The 22,545-nt window shown below is 33.8% G+C and overlaps 1 protein-coding gene across 1 annotated transcript in view; it reads right to left on the bottom strand.

Moving 5' to 3' along the window:
* LOC135320408 (cullin-4B-like) overlaps positions 1–22,545 on the bottom strand; it is a 98,332-nt gene that overhangs the window by 49,293 nt on the left and 26,494 nt on the right. The window contains exons 10-13 of the mRNA XM_064483505.1: positions 20,060–20,178; positions 13,508–13,700; positions 12,611–12,715; positions 11,837–11,947 (exon numbers count right to left, since the gene is read on the bottom strand). Of these exons, the coding sequence (XP_064339575.1) occupies positions 11,837–11,947; positions 12,611–12,715; positions 13,508–13,700; positions 20,060–20,178 (528 nt within the window). The remainder of the gene's footprint in view (positions 1–11,836; positions 11,948–12,610; positions 12,716–13,507; positions 13,701–20,059; positions 20,179–22,545) is intronic.

The raw sequence follows: 22,545 nt of genomic DNA on the forward strand, positions 1-22,545 counted from the left end.
AATCTTGAGAAAGGACAAGGCTAAAGATATTGAGCTTCCTTACTTAAGACTATAATACAAAGTTACAGTATTCAAACCAGTATGGTACTGGCATAGAAGCAGTAGATCAATGGAACAGCAGATAGTTTGGAAAGAAACCTATGCACTTATGGTCAGTTAATCTATGACAAAGGAGGCAGGAATATTCAATGGTGAAGAAACAGTCTCTTCAGCAAATGGTGCTGAAAAGCTGGACAGCCTCATGTGAATCAACAATATTAGAGAACTCCCTCACACCACATACAAAAATAAACCCCAAATGGTCTAAAGACCTAGTATTAGTGCATGATGCCATAGCACTGCTATAAGAAGACATGTGCAAAACATTCTCTAATATAAGCCATAGCAATATTTTCTTGGATAAGTCTCCTGAGACAAATAAATAAAAACAAAAAAGGGGATAGGGCTAATTAAATTGAAAGCTTTTGCATAACAAAGAAAACTATAATAAAACAAAAAGACAATCTACAGAATCAGAGAAGATATTTGGAAACAATCTGACAAGAGGTTAATTTCCAAAATATACAAACAGCTCATTCAACTCAGTATCAAAAAAAAAAAACAAAAAAAACCATCAAAAAATAAGAAGACCTCAATAAACATTTCTCCAAAGAGGAGATACAGATGGCTAACAGGCACATGAAAAGATGCTCAACATTGCTAATCATCAGCAATGGAAATGCAAATCAAAATCAAAATTATCCCTGTCAGAATGGCTATCATCAAAAAAAAATAAAAAGTAACAACTACTGGCAAGAAAAATGTGGAGAAACAGGGAACTTTAGTACACTGTTGTTGGGACAGTAAATTGGTAAAGCCACTATTGAAAACAATATGGAGACTGCTGAAAAAACTAAAAATACCATCTGATCTAGCAATTTCACTTCTGGGTATATGTATGACAAAAAACAAAAATACTACTTCAAAGAGATACATGCACCCCAATGTTCTTCGAAGCATTAGTTAGAACAGCCAAGACATGGGAGCAATCGAAGATGAATGGATAAAGAAGATGTGGTAATTATACACAATGGAAAACTACTCAGCCATAAAAAAGAACAAATTTTGCTATTTGCAACAACACAGATGTTCTTGGAGGGTATTATGCTTAGTGAAATAAGCCAGAAGAGAAAAACAAACACTGTATGATATCACTTAAAATAAAAATCTAAAAAAATAAAACAAATGAATGAATAAAACAAAACAGAAACAGATTCACACACAGAACAAACTAGTGGTTACCAGTGGGGAGTGGAATGTGGAGGGGCAAGACAAGGGTAAGAGACTAAGAGTTAGAAACTACTAGGTATAAAATAAATGACATACAAGGATGTAACATGTACAACACAGGGACTATAACCAATATTTTATAATTACTTTTAATGGAGTATACCTATAAAAATATTGAATCACTATGTTTTAAATCTGAAACTAACATAATATGGCAAATCAACTACACTTCAATAAAAAGAAAAAGTAATCTAAGCATACTACTAAAGAAAGCCTTCAAATCACAAAGGAAGAGAGCAGGAGAAAAATTTAAAAAGAGGAAAAATAAAATAGAAAACAATGAACAAAATGGCAGTAAATACATACATACCAATAATATCTTACATGCAAGAGGACATAATTAACAGTCAAAATACACAGAAGGAAAACAAGATCCACTTACATGCTGCCTACAAGAAACTCACCTATAATATAAGGACACACACAAACTGAGTGAAGGGATGGAACAAGCTAATCCATGCAAATGAAAACCAAAAGAAATCTGAGATAAATATATTCATATCAGACAAACAGATTTTAAAACAAAGACTGCCACAAAAGGCAAAAAATGCATTGCACACTGGCAAATGGGTCAATTCAACAAGAGTATATAACATCTGGAAACATTTCATTCACCAAACATAGGAGTATCTAAATACATAAAGCAAGTGTTACAAGAATAGAAGAAATAGGGAGGAGGGTATAGAGTCATACAGCACTTGCCTGGCATGCATGAGGTCCTAGGTTTAATCCCCAGTACCTCCATATGGATTAATAGATAAATAAACCTAATTACCTGCCCCCACCAAAAGAAAAAAAAAAAAAGAATAGAAGAAATAAATAAACAGTGACACACAAAAAAATGAGAATACCTCACTTACATGAATGGACAGATCATTCAACCAGAAAATCAAAAGGAAACAGAGGCCTTAAATGACACATTAAACCAGATGAATGTAACAGATATACACAGACACTGTCCATAGGCAAGAGAATACAAATTCCTCTCAAGAGCACGAAAAACATTTTCCAGGAGAGATCCTGTTAGGCCACAAAACAAGTCAGAGCAAATTTCATAAAATTAAAGTCTCATCAAGATTCTTTTCTGACCATAATGGTATGAAAACAGAAAACAATTACAAGAAAAAACAAAAATTTATAAACATGTGGAGATTAAACCCAGTGCTAATAAGCAACAATACATTAACAAAGACATCAAAAGCAAAATCAAAACAACCTTGAGACAAATGAAAATGGAAACACAACATATTAAAACTACGGGCTGAAGCAAAAGCAGTTCTGAGAGGGATGCTGACAGAGATAAACAACTACACCTCAAGAAACAAGAAAAATCTCAGAAAAACAACCTAAGTTGACACCTCAAGAAACTAGAAAAATAAGAAAAAAGAGACTAAAAAGACAAAAGAAAGATCAATGAAACCAAGATCAGTTTCTTTTAAAATCAGTAAAAGTAACAAATTTTTGCTATATTCACTTAAAAAAGAAATGGAGGAAATAAATATAACTTAGAAACCAAAAAGGACAAATGAAAGAGCTGGTTCCATAGAAACAATTATAACAGATTATTATGAAAATGTATGATAGAACTCTGGACAAGTTAAAAGAAATGGATAAATTCCTACAAATTTATAATCTACCAAGACTGAATCATGAAGAAATAGAAAATATCAAGAGACTAATACTATAGGTTAAATCAGTATTATTGAAATTCTCAGAAAATAAATGTCTGGAACCAACCAGCTTCACCTGAATTCTACCAAATATTCAAAGAACAACAATCCTTCCCAAACTTCACCAAAAAATGGAAGAGCGGTGATACTTCCAAATCCATTTTTGGAGGCCAGCATTTTGGAGGCCTGAGATACCAAAAGCAGACAGTGACAACAGGAAGGAAAATTATAGGCTGATATTCTCGATGAATATGAATTTTAAATCCTCAACAGAATATCAGCAAACCAAATTCAACAACACATTTAAAGGATCAGACACCATTGAATGGTATTTATTCAGAAATACAAAGATGGTTCAATATTCATAGATCAAGGTGACTTCTCACATTAAGAAAATGAAGTCTAAAAATCTATGATTAAGTGAAGAGTAGAAAAGGCAGAGTAGAAAGACACTGAGCTCACCTCCTCTCAGGAGCACACGAAAATCACAACTATCAACGTAAAAACTGAAAACTCCCAGAAAAGATCTCCCATAAATTAAGACAACAAAGGAACCCAATGAGACAGGTAGAAGAGGTGAACTTAACAACACAGCCAAATCCCATATTCCCCACAAACTAACAAGTAATTATAATGCAGAGGATCTCCCACAGGAGTGAGAGTTCTGACCTCATGTCAGGTTCCCCAGCCCAGGGTCCTACACCAGGAAGATGAACCCCTAGAGCATTTAAAATGCAGAAGGGATTAATTTCAGCAGCTCCACAGGACTGGGGGAAATAGACACACCACTGTTAAATGGGGGTACAGAAAATCTCACATGAACTGGGACCCAGGGCAAAAGCAGCGATTTCAAAGAGGCCAAGTCCAGACCAAGTTGCTAGTCTTGGACAGTCTCTAAGAGAGAATCAGAGGAGTGGCTATGGCTCACTCTTGGGAAGTCAATATTGATAGCACCATATTTTGAAACATTCTACCTAAGGAACACTGCTGCTGGCAGCTGCCATCTTGGGATCACCCTCTAGCTCATTAGCACCATGACCTGGCCCCTTCCAACAGCCTATGGGCACTTGTTCTAAGAAGTTTTAGGCCCCATGACTAACTAGGCAGGGACACAGGGCCTCTAGACATGGCCCTGCCCAGCAGAGGGCCAAGACCCACTGGGCAGGCAATGGCTTGGCCTTCCAAGAAGTCTGTACTAGACTCTAGACAAGCCTTTACTACCAGGAGGTAGGCACCAGACACAAGAACTATGAGCCCACAGTCTTCTGACCCAACTCATTTCGGATTGAAGTCACTGCTGCCAAACAGAAAAAAGAAAATAAAAACTAATTAGTACAGTTAAGAGACCTCTAGGACAACATCAAGTGCACTAATATTCAAATTATAGGGGTCCCAGAAGCAGAAGAGAGAAAGGGCCTGAGAAAATATTTGAAGACATAATAGTGGAACACTTCCCTACCCTGGGAACGAAACAATCACCCATGTCCAGAAAGCAGAGAAAGCCCCATACAAGATTAACCCAAAGAAAAGCACAGTAAGACACATTATCATTAAAATGACAAAAAAGGTAAATAGAGAATGAGAAGCAGCAAGGGAGAAACAACCAATAACTTACAAGGGAATTCCCGTAAGACTATCAGCTCAGTTTTCAGTAGAAGCTATGCAGATAAGAAGGGAGTGTCACATTACATACAGTGATGAAAGGAAAAAAACTAAAACCAAGAATAATCTACACAGCAACGTCCTAGTTTAGATTTGATGGAGAAGTTAAAAGCTTTATAGACAAGCAAGAACTAAGAGAGTTCAGGACCAAACCAGTTTTACAACAAAAGCTAAGAGAACTTCTCACTCTTGAGATAGAAGAAAGAAGCTGGAGGAATCATGTTCTATGACTTTACAACATATTACAAAGATACAGTAAACACAATAGCCCCGAAATAGACAAATATATCAATAATAAAAATAGAAACACACATTAATAAAACAGGAAAAAGAGCCCAGAAACACACACATTTATGGTCAATTAATCTATGACAAAGAAGGCAAGAATATACAGTGGAGAAAAGACAGTCTCTTCAATTAGTGGTGATGGGAAAAATGGACAGCTACATGTGAAAAAAAATGAAATTAGAACATTCTCTAACACCATATACAAAAATAAACTCAAAAAGGATTAAATACCTAAGCGTAAGTTTAGACTATAACCCCCCCCCCCGCCCCGGAAAACGGAGGCAGAACACTCTTTGACATAAGTTGCAGCAGTTTGTTTTTCGTATGTCTCTTACAGCAAAATAAACAAAAGTAAAAATAAATAAATGAAACCTAATTAAACACTTTTCTCACAGCAAAGGAAACCATTAAAGAAAAAAAAAAAAAACCCTACAGGATGGGAGAAAATATTTGCATGTGATATTACCTAAGATAGACATTTCTGCAAAGAAGACATACAGATGGCCAACAGGCACGTGAAAACATGCTCAATATCACTAATTCTTAGAAAAATGCAAATCAGAACTATAACGAGGTATCACCTCATACTGGTCAGACTGGCCATCATCAAAAATCTTACAAATAATAAGTGCTGGACAGGGTATGGAGAAAAGGGAAGAACCCTTCTACATTGTTGGTGGGACTGTAATCTGGTGCAGCAATTATGGAGAACAGCACGGAGATTCCTCAAAAAACAAACAAACAAACAAACAAACAAACAAACAAACAAACAAAAATAGACTTGCCATATGATCCAGTAACCCCATTCCTATATCTGGCATATATCTGGAGAAAATTATAATTTGAAAAAACGTATGCACCCCTGATGTTCATAGCAGCACAATTTATAATAGTCAAGACAAAGAAGCAACCTAAATGTCCAGTAACAGATGACTGGATAAAGAAGATGCAGTACACACACACACACACACACACACACACACACACACATACATGAAGTCATAAAAAAATGAAATAGCCATTTGTAACAACATGGATGGACTTGGTGGGCATTATGTTAAGTGAAGTAAGTCAGACAGAGAAAGACAAATACTGTATGATACTACTTTTATGTGGAATCTAAAATATACAACAAACTGGTAAAAATCACAAGAAAGAAGCAAACTTGCAGATACAGAGAACAAACTAGTGGTTACTAATGGAGTGGGGAGGCAAAGCGGGGTGGGGGGAAGTGGGAGGTATAAACCACCAGATGTTAAGCAGGTTAGGGATATACTGTACCACATGGGGAATTTAGCCAATATTTTTTAGTATCTTTAAATGGATTGTTACCTTAGGAAACAATTTTTTTTAATTAAAAATATGTTAATTAAAAATCTCTGATCATTCAGTACATGAATAAAAAAAATCTGATAAAATTAAATTTCCATATTTGATTCAGAGTTCCCAACAAAGTGACTACAGAGGGAGCAAACCTCAACATAATAAAGGTTACATATGACAAAGCCGAGAGTTAACATTACTAGCAATGACAATAATCTGAAATACTTTCCCCTAAGATCAGGAACAGTGCAAGGATACCCACTCTAGCCACTTTTATTCAACATAGTATTGGAGGTCCTAGATACAGTAAATAGACAAGAAAAGAAATAAAAGGCATCCAATTGAAAGGAAGAAGTAAAACTCATTATTTCTAGGTGATGTGATATTAAATATAGAAAAGCCTCAAGGCTCCACAAAAAACACTGTTAGGAATAAAAAACAGAACTCACAAAAGTTACAGGATACAAAATCAACAGATAGAAATATGCTGTGTGTGTACACATCACTGACAAACCATCAGAAAGAGAAATTAAGAAAAATTCCATTTACAACTGCATCAAAAAGAATAAACACTTAGGAGTAAATTTAACCAATTTGATGAAAGGCCTGACACCTACAACTATAAGACACTGATGAAAGAAACTGAAGAAGACATAGCAAATAAAAGGGAATCCAATCTCATAAACTGGAAGAATCAATACCGTTTAAATGTCCATACTACCCCAAATATCTAAAGAGTCAGTACAATCCTTGGAAAAATTCCAATGGCATTTTCCTCAGAAATAGAACAAACAATCCTAAAATTTGTATGCATCCACAAGAGATCCTAAACAGCCAAAGCAGTCTTCAGAAAGAACCACAAACCTGGAGAAATCCCACCCTGAGACTTGAAAGTATACCATGGAGCTACAGTAATCTAAGCAGTATGTTATTAACATAAAAAAAGACACACAGCTCAATGAAACATTACAGAGTCCAGAAGTAAACTCATGTATGTCTGGTCAATTAACTTCCAACAAAGAAGCCAAAACTGTGCAGTAAAAAAAGAACAATCTCCTCAGTAAATGGTTTTGGGAAAACTGGATTTCCACATGCAGATAAAACTGGATCACTGCTTTACACCACATACAAAACTTAATTCAGAGTGGTCCGACTTGAATGTAACACTTGAAACTACAAGACTCCTTAGAAGAAACACAGGCTATAAGCTCTTCAACATCAGTCTTTGAAGGATTTTCTGAATTTCACATCAAAACCAGAGGCAACAAAAGAAAAATATTCACATGTGAGACTGCATCAAATCAGTAAGCTTCTGTACAGAAAAAAGAGAGAGAGAGAGAGAAAAAAAAAAAACCATCAACAAAATAACAATCAACCTAATGAATGGGAGGAAATACCTAAAACCATATACCTGATAAGGGGTAATATCCAAAATACAGAAAGAATTCGTACAACTCAAATAGGAAAAACAACCCCACCCCAAACCAAACCAAACAAACAGACAAAAAACAAGCAGTCTCATGAAAAATGAGAAAAGAATCTGAATAAACATTTTTCTGAAGACATACAGAAGGCCAACAGGTACATGAAAAGATGTTCAACATCATTAATGATCAGTCAAATGCAGTCGAAACCACAATGACATACCACCTCACTCCTTTAGAATGGCTATATAAATACTAGAAACAACAAGCACTGGAGAGGATGCAAAGAAAAGGGAAACCTAATGCACTATTGGTGGCAATGAAAAATAGTGCAGCCACCTTCAGAAACACCAGGGAGGTTTCTCAAAAAATTAAAAGTAGAACTACTATATGATACAGTGATTTCACTTCTGGGTGTTTAACTGAAGAAAAAAAGTAACTAATTAAATTAAATACGTATCTCCATATTTATTACAGCACTATTTACAACAGTCAAGGTATGGATGCAAAACTGACAATGAATGGATAAGGAATCCTTGGTGTGTATCCACAACGGAATACTATTCAGCCATAAAAAAGAACGAAATCTAGCCATTTTCATCAACATGAATAGACCTTGTGGGCATTATCCTTAGTGAATTAAGTCAGAAAATAAAAGACAAATATTGTAATGGCCTCACTTACATAATCATATGCTCACAGACACGGAGAACAGACTGATCTTTGCCATAAGTGAGATTTGGGGGTGGGCAAAATGGGTGAATCAACTTAAAAGGTATAAATTTCCAGTTATACAGTAAGTCATGGGGATGTAATGTACAACATGGCAACTAGTTAATAATACTCTACTGAATATTTGAAACTGCATAAAATATTCACACAATTAAATTTCAGTGAAAAAGAATTAAAACAACTCATCAACAAAATAACATCCCAATTTAAAAATAGGTAAAATCATGAGTAGACAATTACCCAAAGAAAATATACAAATGTCAAATGGCACATGAAAATATTATCAGCAAGATTAGCCATTATGGAAATGCAAATCAAGCCATAAGTAGTGAATAAACAAACATTAAAAGAGAATATAACATGCCAGTATAATATAATACAAATAATATAAAAGGTATTGGCAAGGATGTGCTGAAACTGACATTCTTATACATTGCTGGTGGGAATTTAAAAAGCTACACTGTGATGAATAGGTTTGGTGGCTGTTGACAGAGCTAAACACATGCCTTAGGAGTTATGCTCACATTTACACACACTAAAGAATTAAAACCAAGTATGCAAACAATACTCTACCTGAACGTTCACAGCAGCATTCTTAAAAAGCCAAACGTTAGAAACAACCCAAATGTTTAAAAACAGACAAATGGATAAATAAAATGTATATGTACATTTGTAGCAGTATATATAGGCATAAAAAGGAATGAAATACATGGATGAATACTGAAAATATTATGGTGAAAGAATTCAGATACAAAAGGCCACATACTGTCTGATTCCATTTCTATAACATCTATAGTAGGTAATTCTATAAAAGTAAAAAGAAAAGTAGAGGTTGTCAGGGCCTGAGGAACAGGAGTGACGTCTTCAAGGGAAAAGGGTCCCGCCTTTCATGGTGATGAACTAAACAGCAGTGATAGTTTCACAATATTATAAGTGTGCTAAATACCACTGAACTGAACAGTTTAACAGGGTGATTAATTTTGCTGTGTAAACTTTCCCTCAAAAATGTAGCAATACATTTCTCTGAAATATCTTCTATGTAATATTGGTTTAATTGAAACTTTTTGGAACTGCACATTATTTATCTTGACATGATGATTCATATTCTAATATAAAAATACTTAACATTCTTTCAATATTCTTGTATAATATATTCTCTTAAAAACGTAAAGATAATCTTGAAAACTTAAAAAATTCAAGATTTCTAGGATTAATATTTGCACCTGCTTCCATGATATCTAACATATTGGTTTTATCTTAGAAAAGCTGTAAAAGACTTATTATGAATCAGAATTCATTTAAGGTCGAGTATTTAACCTCGCTATAACCATATGAGTAAAAGTACACCAGCTCTGTAGGTTTCATCTTCTCGTCTCAGAAGTTGAGGCAACTTCTTATGTCACTTCCATATCACCAGCTTTCTTAATTTGCCAATGTTAGTAACCCTCTTCCTACTCACATCCTCCTCATACCTCAAAAACTTCAGTAGGACTCTGTACCCATGAATTTATTGAAAAAGTATGGTTAACCATGCCCCTGAATTAAGAAATTGTGACATATGTATGACTAGATATATCAAAAGGTTGAAGCATTGACACTGTTCTTATAAATTCATTCTTGTGTACCTTATCTAACCTCTCTCTGTCTATTCTCAGTCTCTCGGCTGGCTCTTCACTTATCTGGCCATTAATTACAGGGACGTTTTAAGGCTATATTCTAGCCTTCTTGCACTTACATCTGATTTGTTTATTCTAGGTATTCTTATTCAGACCCACAGCTCCAATCATAACTGTAGGTAGATAATTTGCAGATTTCCATCACCAAGTCTATCACTTCTGATGACTACATTCAACTACCAATTTCTGTCTTCACTTGGATGTCTCAAATCTACGTCAAACTGAAAACATTCAAAATTTCATTTGTATCCTCTACTTCAAGCAAGGTTTAGTGTTCCACATCTACAAAAAATAGCTTTTAAGATAGCCCCTGTAATCCACTTCTGGTGTTCACACTTTTGTATTATTCACAACCCTCGGGTGAAGTAAGGAAGTGGTGATTTGCTTTGATCATCCAGAACACACACACAAAAATGATGGAATAGTAATTATAAGAGTCTGGGAATTTGTCTTGTTCATCCTCTCTAATTATCCCAGATAATATGAGTTCTCTCTATGGAAAAATCCATGAGGCAAAGAACTGAGACTACCCTCTGGAAAATAACCATTGAGAAACTGAAGCTCTCCATCCGAAAGCCTGTCGACAACAAAGTGAGCAATCCTGGAAGCAAATGCTCCAGCACTCAAGTCTTGCGATTACTTTAGTTACCACTGACACTTGACTGCAGCCTTTTGTGAGATCCTCACCTGAAAATCCATTTATTCCATCCTCAGATTTCTGATGCATAAGAAATGGTAAGTTTAAATACAGATTTGTTATTTTTAAGCTGTTAACACATCAGTAAAATCCTATCTATATAATGAAAGCTGACAGACCCTTTGGCGATTTCTCTCCTTCCGTGTCCACTTTCACAATTCCCAAAGCATGCTAGATCGTACCTTCCAGGCATCTGAATGAATCACTGTCATTCTCCTGAACGAATGATGAACACTATTTTTCTTACCATCTAGGGAGTCTGCATGCAAACTACAATCCATTCTAGAGCCATGATGTGTACCTCTGATCTTGTTTAAAATCCTCTTATACTATTGCTTTTAGATAATAGAAGAGTATTGCAAGAAAAGTATCCAAGGTCAAGTAAAATCTGATTCCTACTACCTTCACTCATCTTTTAGCACCGACTGCTTTTTCCTCCCCGTGTACTCTGACTTCTCAACTTTTCAAATTCCTTCTTGCCTGGCATATACTTCTGCTATCATCACCAGAATTTCTATGTACCATCATATGTCATTTCAATCATGGCTTCTTAGAGAAATCTTCCTTGATTTCCTGACTAGGATTAATTGACTTTTTATAAGCCTTGAGGCTTCTCCTTCATAGAACTAATCAGAGAGGCAAATTTTTGTATTTTTGGCATTACTATTATGTTGTAACCTATAATAATAGCCAGAGAGTTACTTATACCTGCTAATGATCCTGCCTTATGCATAGGGAGTAATACTAAATTTAACCAATATTCTAAATTTATAAATGCAAAAATTAAAATAACTTGCCTACAGGAACACATGAAGATGGTAGTACTGTAAGACGTGTGCACATATTTTTGGACGACCATATTAGATAAGTAAGTCTCCAAGAACTAAGTAAACTGAATATATAAGATAAATTGATAAGAAAATGAGAGGATAACATTAAAATCAAGTCATGAAGTCACTGTTCTTCACCAAGATTCATAAAAAACAGATACTACAAAATGACTGAACCAACTAATATACGGGGCCAGGCACATACCTTGTTTAAGTTTAAATAGCATAGACTTTTCTGCATCAATTGAAGCACTCTTACCAAGTAAGAGACGTTTTGCTAAATCTTTTTTGTAGAAGGCTTCAAAAATATCTTTCCCTGCATTATTTAAAAAAAAAAAACAACTAAATGTCAGTTTAAACATTTAAAAAAATCACTAATACCATATGTCAACTAGAGGATATTTACATCCAATAATACTTGAAAATCATGTAAATAGCAACATTATTTACAAAAGCAAAAGAAGAAAACAACCAAAGTACCCCACTGACAGATGAATAGATACACAAAACATAATACTGTTGTCATAAAAAGAAATTATGTTCTGATACATGGATGATCCTTGAAAACATTTTGCTAAGTAAAATAAGGCATACACAAAAGGTCACATATTTTCTCACTCTCTATATATAAGATGCCCAGAATAGGCAAATCCATAGGGAGAAAAACCAGATAACTGGTTGTCAGAAGCTGAAGGCAAGAAGGGAACAGGGAATGACTGGGTAATGTGTATGGAGTTCATATTTGGGGTGATGAAAACGTTCTGTAATTAGATAATGATTATGGCTGCCCAATAATGTGAATGTAATTAATGCCAATGAACGTCAAACTTCAAAACAGTAAATATTAAGTTATCAGTATTTTACTACAATAAGAAATTATTTGGATTCAATTTATAACAGGATATGCCCATAAATTCTTTAGATTGTCCTATATACTTTATTTTTAAACTTTTAAATAGACATTAAAGCAAATACCCACCATAAATGAATCTAAATAAAATCATGATTTTATCTAGCAACTCTTCTAGTTCTTCATCTGTAGCTTCTTTGTTACCTGCCCGAAGTTTTGAATCCACATACTTTGCTAAAATGTAAAAAAATAATTTATTAAGTAATATTTTCAAATACATATCACAGGCAAAACTTCTTTCCTCAAACATGTACTTTCCAAAAATATAGGTACTGACTTTCATAAAACAGAAAATTAATGAAAGAGTTGATGAACAGATGAATGAAAGGGCAAATAAAAGATAAAATATTTATATTAAGTGGTTTTAATATTTCCATAACACTACAATGGAATCATTTCCTCACTACCAATGTCCCAAATCTATTTAAAAAAAGAAAAACTGACGGTATTATTCAAAATTTAAATTTATTATGTAAACAGCAAAATCTTAAGGACTTATTAAAGGTATATACTGATTGCATTCACTTTAAATAACAAAAGAATGTCAATTTGATAGATTTTTTAATTTAAATTTTATAATACTATATCAAAAGAGAAATTCTTTAAAACCTAAAATCATTAAGTTTTGTGGCAAAAAGAAAAGCTTTCACTTTATAAAAAGAACTAGAAAAGGAAGTGAGACTAAAAATTTCTGAGCCTTGTCTACTCATTAAAGACTCTGCTTACTTTATAATAGTCTAAAAGCACAGAACTTTCCAACGTCCCATGTTACCACTACTTAAACAACGGGATGTTTTGTGAAAAAAGATTTTAAGAGAAATACTTCCTTATGGTCCTTGATTATCAATCTTGCAATATGATGATAAATTATGATTTTGAGTCAAATCATTGTCCCATAACTTAAAAACGAATTAGAAACAAAATTTTTAATAAAGAGTAAATATTCCATAAAACTGGGAGCCATACCTAGAAGCTCAGCTGGCTTGTTAGGTCTTTTGTTAATAAACGTTTCAAAAGCTTCATTCATAGCAACAATAAATTTTTCATTCTTCAGAAAAGAGGTCTCAATGATAAAATCAATCTTATCTTTAAAATCCAGAAGTTCTTGCACCATTGTCTTATCCTTTATAGGATTAGTAACTATGCTGCTACCAAATTCCTGAAAATAAAATTGTCTGAGATTATTATTATTATAATACAAATAAAATCTCCACAAATTTAACAGAGATCTTATTTTCAGATCGCACAATATCAATTACACACTGAGCCTCAAAAGAAAAACATATTGCTGTATTGCTGGATAAAGTCAAAGTACTGTGGAACTGAAGCAAGAAAGAGAAATGTAAGCCAACTGATTATCCTAGTGGTGATTTAGAAATGAACAACTGAGACACTCACACCTGGCAGAAATATTAGGGATAAGTAAAGAAACCTACAAGTAGAAAGATAAGTTAATTTTTAATATGAGAAGAAATTCAAGAGGAAAAATTCAAAAAGTTATCCCATGGTACTGCAATGACTATTATTTACATATTCATAACAAAATAAAGAATTGTCCTTCATTCAAGAATTAAGATGAGAAAATTATGACAAAAGGAAGCCAGACAATCAAATCTATGATATCCAAAAAATAAATAAAAAAAGGAACATAAGCATATTACATTCATAGAGATAAGTAAGAGAAGAAAATACCTGAGAAAGAGAAAGCTGAAGAGTCTTACCAAAAATGGCAAGAAGGGAAGCCTAAAATTCCATTCCTTTAAATCACTGCATTAAAGCAATGATTAAGCTGTCAAAAATTGTCAATCAATTTTTTTGAATTCTAGAATCCAATCAGAAACTTGCAAAGACCGGATTAATAATTAGAGACACTATAAAATTAAAATAAAACATCATGAGATTTTAACTTTGTTTACACGTTCTCACCATCAATAGCTCAAATAGTATTTAAAGCAGTAAGTCACAATCATTCTCACTAACATTAAAAGCTGTTAGAAAGCATGAGAGTCAAAGGTAATAGGATAACATTTAAAATTTTGCAGGAAAAATTATACTCAAAATTCTATATCCATCAAAATCATGTTCCTAAAGTAAAGGAAAATAAAGAAATTACCAGATAAACAAACACCGAGGGAGTTCTTCACTAGGATACCTGCCCTAGAAGATATACTAAAGGGATTCCTGGGGTTTAAATGAAAGGACAAAGGCAATATGAAATCTGAAGCTGTACGGAAAAAGGCAAAGGACTGGTAAAGATCAGTTTATTTTCTTTGCAGTTTATAACTCCTTTTATCATATATGACTTAAGAAATGATGCATTAAAGCAACAAACATAAATCTATGTGAAAGGACACATTTATAAAGGTGTAATGTATGACAAAAATACAAAAGAAGAGAAATGGAACTGCAAAGCAGCAGAGCTTTTGTACACTATCAAACCTAGCTTGCTATTAATTCATACTACATTTTTACAAATTGAGAAATTAATTGCCATCTCAAATTTAACCACTAAGAAAATAATTCTAAAATGTACAGAAAATGAAATGATATGGGAACCTAAGGAATAGAGAAGAAAATGAATCACAAAAGAAGACAGTAATGAAGAAGACACTGAGGAACAATAAACATATGAGACATACAAAAAATAAACAGTAAAATGACAGATCTTGTCAATAATTACTCTAAGTTTACATGGAATAAACTATCCAATTATAAGCCAGAGATTGGTAGAATAAATGTGAAAAGCACAATTCACCTCTTTGGATTCACTTTTGATTCAGTGACACAAATAGTAACCTAAAGAGAACTGCAGTGGCTACAACTACTATCAGACAAACTACCCTTTGTTATAATAGAAAAAGAAAAGCATTACATATTGAAAAGGGTCAATTCATCGTGAAGATTTAACAATTATAAACAAGAGTGCCTAAGCATAGAACCTTAAAATATATGAAGCAAAAATTAACAAAAATGAGAAGAGAATGAAACAGTCCTCTAATAATTATTTGGATATTTCAATAGTCTAGTTTAAATAATCAATATAACAAGACCTAAATAAGAAAATATGGGACTTGAAAAACACTGTAAACTAACTAGACCTAATACACATTTATAAACACTTCACTTAGCAGTATTAGAATATATATTTCCTTAAATGTCCTTGGAACAGTCTCAGGATGGAGTATATTTTAGGCCACAAAATTAGTCTTAATAAAATTTAAAAGACTGAAATGACACAATGTACATTATCTGAGCAAAACGGAATGAACCAGAAAGATTTTCTGAAAAATACCTGGAAAATCACAAATGTGCAAAAATTAAACACAATCTCAAACAAGCAATGCGTCAAAGAAAAGAAAAAAAAAACACATAAGAGATTTAAAAATACATTGACAAAAATGAACGTGAAAATACAATATACCAAAACTTACAAGATAACAAGAAAAAGGCCCAATGGGGAATTTTTAGTTCTACAGCAAGTCTCAAATCAAAAATCTACCTTTACAACTTTAAAAGAAAAGAAGAAATAGTAAAGATTAGAGAAGAAACACACAAAAAACAGAGAACGGAAAAATCAAATGAATCAACGAAACCAAATGTGTCACAGATCAACAAAACTGACAGATAATAGTGATACTAGCAAGACTATGGAATAAGTGGTTCAAGCCCCTAGTATCCACAATCAAAAATACGGATTAGTGACTATCCATAGATAAGAATGCCTTTGTGAAAACCCTAGAACCCATGAGGTGATGTTGAAGCATCCCCTTCTCTTGAAAAACTGAGAAAAGTCCCATTAGAATGCTAAAACAAGAAATTTCACACTCACTGCATCACCTGTCCCCCAGGACTACAGGGCACCAACTGAAAGGGTCACATGGGCCTACAGCTTTCTACAGTGGAAGAAAAGAGAGCCTAAAGACAGACACCTCGCTTTTCCAATGTTTCAGTGTGTCCTCAGGAAGGTAACTTCTCTCTGTCACTTCACAAGGAACACTGGGGGAACTGGCAGGGCTGGACCACCTGCGCTAAGGTAAACACAAAGAAGGGAGTAGGGCTCACAGCGAACAACAGACAGATCATGTCAGCAACACTGCATCCCTGTCAACAACTCTGCTCAATCAGGGACCCAGCCAGCACTTTCTCCCAATCCTAGAAACAAGCTAGTGGCTCCAGCTGAGGATGTACAGAACAGGGAATCCTTGTGCACTTTTGGTAGAAGTAAACTAACAGAGCTACATAAATGAAAAATAGTATGGTGGTACCTTAAAAATTAAAAACAGAGCTACTATGTAATCCAGCATTCTCACAACCACCTATATACATCCAAAGGAAATAAAATCACTATCAAAGAGATATATGCACACCCACATTAATTACATCTTTCACAGTAACTGAAATACGGAAAACAACTTAACTGTCAACCAGTGTGTAGATTTTAAGAAACCTGTTATATACTGAGACAACGGGACATTACGCCACCTTAGAAAAGAATGAAATCCTGCCATTTGCAACAGCATGGATAAACCTGAAGGGCAATATGCTAAGTGAAATAATAAGGCAGACACATAAAGACAAACACTTTTTGGTATCACATACATACGGAATCTAAAAATAGTTGAACTCATAGAAACAGATTAGAATGGTAGTCTCTGTAGGTTGAGGAAATGGGAAGATGCTGGTCAAAACAATGAGCAACTATACACCAGCAATTAGATAACTTAGATAATAAGAATCCATTTCAAGAAATACAGAATCTATCAATCTATAACATGTAAAAGAGACTGAATCAGTTATGCAAGACCTCCAAGCAAAGAAAAGCACAGAACCAGATGGCTTCACCAATATAACCCACTGAAAATCTAAAGAAAAGTTAACACGATTTCTTTTCAAACTATTACAATAAATAGAAAAAGGGGAACATAGTGCTGGTGGAAATAAAATATGGTACAGTTATTTGGAAAACAGTGAGACGGATGCTCAATTACAATATGACACAGCTCGGTCCACTAATCTTTGACAAAGGAGACAAGAACATGCAATGGAATAAAGACAGTCTCTTCAGCAAATGGTGCTGAGAAAACTGGACAGAAGCATGTAAATCAATGAAGCTACAACACTCCCTTACACCATACACAGAAATAAACTCAAAATGGATCGAAGACTTAAACATAAGACAAGACACTATAAACCTCCTAGAAGAAAATACAGGCAAAACATTATCTGACATACATCTCAGAAATGTTCTCCTAGGACAGTCTACCCAAGCAACAGAAATAAAAGCAAGAATAAACAAATGGAAATCTATTGAAACTTACAAGCTTCTGCACAGCAAAGTAAGCCAGAAGTAAAACAAAAAGACAACCTACAGAATGGGAGAAAATATTTGCAAATGAAACTGACAAAGGCTTGATCTCCAGAATATATAAGCAGCTTGTATGACTTAATAACAAAAAAAACCAAAAGACCCAATTCAAAAATGGGCAGAAGACCTAAACAAGCAATTCTCCAGTAAAGACATAGAAATGGCCAATAGGCACATGAAAAAATGCTCAAGACCACTAATTATCAGAGAAATGCAAATCAAAACTACAATGAGGTATCACCTCACACCAGTCAGAATGGCCATCATTCTAAAGTCCACAAACAATAAATGCTGCAGAGGGTGTGGAGAAAAGGGAACCCTCCTACACTGCTGGTGGGAATGCAGTGTGGTGCAGCCACTGTGGAAAACAGTATGGAGATTCCACAAAAAATAAGACTTACCCTATGATCCAGCAATCCCACTCCTGGGCATACATCTGGAGGGAACCCTAATTTGAAAACATACATGCACCCCAATGTTCATAGCAGCACTATTTTCAATAGCCAAGACATGGAAACAGCCTAAATGTCGATCAACAGATGACTGGGTAAAGAAGCTGTGGTATATTTATACAGTGGAATACTGCTGAACCACAAAAGTGATAAAATAATTCCATTTGCAGCAACATTGATGTCCCTGGAGATTGCCATTCTAAGTGAAGTAAGTCAGAAAGAGAAAGAAAAATACCATATGGTATCACTCATATGTGGAATCTTAAAAAAAAAAAAAAAAGGAGATGACAAACGAACCTAAATATAAAGCAGAAACAACTCACAGACATAGAATACAAATCTGTGGTTGACAGCGGGAAAAGGGGTGGGAAGAGATATTTGTAAATAATGACAGGTAAATATATAAAAGATAAAGCAGTTTATGCTGTATAGCACAGGGAAATATATTCGGGATCTTGTAGTAGCTCTCAGTGAAAAATAGTATGAAAATGAATATATTATGTTCATGTATGACTCAAAAATTGTGCTGTAAACAGAAATTGACAAAACATTTAAACTCACAACAACTCAATTTAAAAAAATATATGACACAGCAATTTTACCACTTTAGAACAGGACAAAGCAATTCAATTTCTGGGTGTTACCCAGAAGAACTGAAAACAGGCATTCAAACAAAAACTTACATACTAATAGTTAACAGAACTGTTCATAATACCCAAAAGAAAAGGTGAGAACCAAAAGGTAGGAACAATCTAAGTATGCAGCTATTGACAATCTTGTAAACAAATGTGGCAGATACACAGAATGAAATATTTGCCACTAAAAAGAATGAAAGATTGTCACACTGATGAAAGATCAATGTGAAGGAATTCAGAAACAAAAGGCCATGCAATGTATGATTCCATTTATACAAATTCCCACAACAGACAAACCAGCACACAAAAAAAGACTTAGTAGTTGTCAGGAGCTCCAAGAAGTTAAAGGGAATGGGTACTGGATTTGTTAGGGGATGATTAAGATATTCAGGGCTAAACAGTGATGATGGGTGTGTAACCCAGTAAACATTAACCAGTCTACCTTTGTCTTGTCCTCTCAGCTCACAGCCTCCACTAATCTACTGTCTTGTGTCTGCCTGTTTGTATGTATACATGTACCAAATACCAATGAATTGCACATTATGAAATAGTTAAAATGATAAATTTTACATTATGTGTATTTACCACTTAGAAATGAATTAACTGGTTAATTAGTGACTGAAAAATTTTGAACTGAGGGCTGATAAAAACTCCCTACTCATCTTTCTCAGTGTGAGAAGTCTCCCCTCCTCTCTGTTTCTTTAAGACAGTTTGTCTTTGACAGTGTCTAAGCATCTAAATTCTTGTGGTTAATCAAGTTAATAAAAATGTGAGATGGGAAATAAAATGTGAGGTGGGAAAAAAGAAAATATTACCCAAATAAATAATGTCCTCATCCTTCTTGCCCTAAAAGCAAGTATTATTTGGAGGAAAAAGACTGTAGACACAGAGAAGAAAAATGAGTTGAAAAAAAGGTTTGGAATATAGATCCTTCATGAATTGTAAGTCAATAGTTCTTAAACAAGAAAATAGGAATTTCAAAGAGAAAATACATCATATATTGTTAAAGGGAATAAAACATAAATAATCAAAATTGATTTTTAGTGACTATTTTCTAAATTAATACCTTTATATAATCAATCCAATGTTGGAGAAGAACCTGAACTCCACATTTTACCCTGCTAAACAGTTGGTAGAGCAGAGACAAATCCTCAGTTCTGTTTTCATCAAGAAGACAGCTGAAGCCTGAATGTAAGAAACATGAAAGCAAAATTAGCAGTACAAATATCTAACTCAAGACATTGTTAAAAATTCATTATTCTGAAATATTACATTAAGAATTTTACCACGGATTAAAAACAGTAAATAAAGGCCTAAAGTTTATAAATGTGAGTAATATCAACAAATTTTTTAAAGACAAATTTGGTTGATACTTCAAAAAAAGGTAATGTGTACTTCTGGACTATTTGATTTTCTAATCTACAGCTGTTGTCTTGTATGCCACTGCACATTTTAAATTATTACTTTGAAAATATGTAATATAATATTAATTACAATATAGTGACTGAATTTGTAAGGTAACTATTAGTGTAATGAAAAAAATGCCTAGATTGGAAATAGTAAATAACAGGTACTTTTATATGAGAGCAAAACTATGAAAGATAAACAAGCCCAAAAAGGATGCTATACAGTATGTTCAAATCTATGGGTAAATCTAATCATTCAATAAATAAATAAACATAAAACCATTAGAATGCAAAAGGGTATATATAAATACATCTTTAAGCCATTTGGTCAGCATCAGGTTATATGAGAGAAATATTTTACCTCTAATTCACAGTTTTTAAAAAAAGAAAGTCTAAGGATTTTTTAAGAGAAAAATTTTAAAGAACTGTTTTATTGCTTTGACCTATATAAAGAAGTTAAATGAAAGAACTACTTTTTATATGTAAAAACATAAAAATAAAAAGTTTCACTCCTGTTTTCCAACTGTCCCCTGTCTAAAGTATCTTTAACACTCAAGGAAGAAAAAAAATCCCAAATCATTAAAAACTTTCAACTATAAAAACTTTCTAACATATATAATTTCTAAATACTTTCAACATATTTAAGTATAAATATAAGCACTAGTACTCATGCTGTTAAGAACAAAGTTACTGGCAAGATCAAGCAATTATTCCTGCTGTGTAGATTATAATCAAAACAGAATTTTCAATTCAAATAATTATTTTATTTTTAAAATAATAATATAGAAAATAATAATCAATGAATAGTCTTTAAAAATATTTAAACTTTATAAAAAGCAAAGGTGACACCAAAAAAAATAAATAAGGAAAAAGGTAGTTATTTAAGATAAATTATGTAGTTACACACCATATATGAAGACATGAGCTCCATTAAAGTACTAGGTCATACTGCTTTCTTAGCTGTGTCAATTTTGTTAGAGATATCTGTATTCATTTTCCACTGCTATCATAACAAGTTACCACAAATCCAGTGGCTTAAAACAACACAAATTTATTATTATATAGCTCTGGAACTCTAAAATCAAGTTTTCAGTAGAGCTGCATTCCTCTAGAGGCTCTAGGAAATAACTTTTTTCCTTGTCTATTCCAGCTTCAAGAAGTTATCTGTATTCTATGCATTTACATGGTCTCTTCTGCATATTTTAGGCTAGAAGCACAGACTCTTTAGCTGTCAATCTCTCTCTGACTTCGGCTACCAATTATGACACCTCCTCTGAATCTGACCTTCCTCTCATTATAAAAAGCCGGGTGATTTTATTGTACCCACCTAAATATTTATAATAGTCTTCTTATCCTTCATTTAACCACATCTGCAAGATCCTTGTGCCATATTAGCAAACATGTTTAAATGTTTCACAAAATAGGACTTGGACAACATATTATTCCATCTGCTATATAGTACACCTTCTGACCCCCAAGGAGTCATATTATCCTAGAGACAAAATAAATTCACCCAATACCAACCTCTACAAGAATCTCAACCCATTACAGCATTAAGTCTAAAAATCTCATCTCAAAAGTTCTAAGTATCATAATCAAATCACCTAATGATTTAATGAGAGCAAGACCCATCATAGGACAAAATTCTTCTGTATCCGTGGATCTGTGAAACTAGAAAACAAGTTATCTCCTTCCAGTTACAATGATGGGACTGGACCAATACATAAGCCATAGACATTCCTGTTCTAAAAAATAGAAATCAAAGAATAAAAAAGGATTAACCAGTTCCCCAAACGTCAAGATCCAGCAGGCCAACTCCATTAGTATTTTAAGCCTTGGAAAAAGCTCTGGTTCCCTGAGTTCAAGCCTCTACCTTCTGCCCGGTGGCTGCATCCTTTTTACCCATAGCTTTGCCTTTTGCATAATCCTTTTTCTGGGAGGGCAGCACTTATTTGCAACTGGATAGTTATATTAGCCTATTTCCCACTTATAGATATTTAGGAGTCAGAAAACATTCCTTATTTTCATCCTTTTGTTTACTTTCAGTGAAAACTGGCAGTGATACAACATTTAAGAAGCCTGCAGATCTCCTGTGCATGTCTTGGGAATTCATTACATTAGAAAACTGCAGATCTTTCTTAAATTA

Source organism: Camelus dromedarius, chromosome Y (assembly GCF_036321535.1).
Source record: "Camelus dromedarius isolate mCamDro1 chromosome Y, mCamDro1.pat, whole genome shotgun sequence".
In the NCBI taxonomy this organism is placed as follows: domain Eukaryota; kingdom Metazoa; phylum Chordata; class Mammalia; order Artiodactyla; family Camelidae; genus Camelus; species Camelus dromedarius.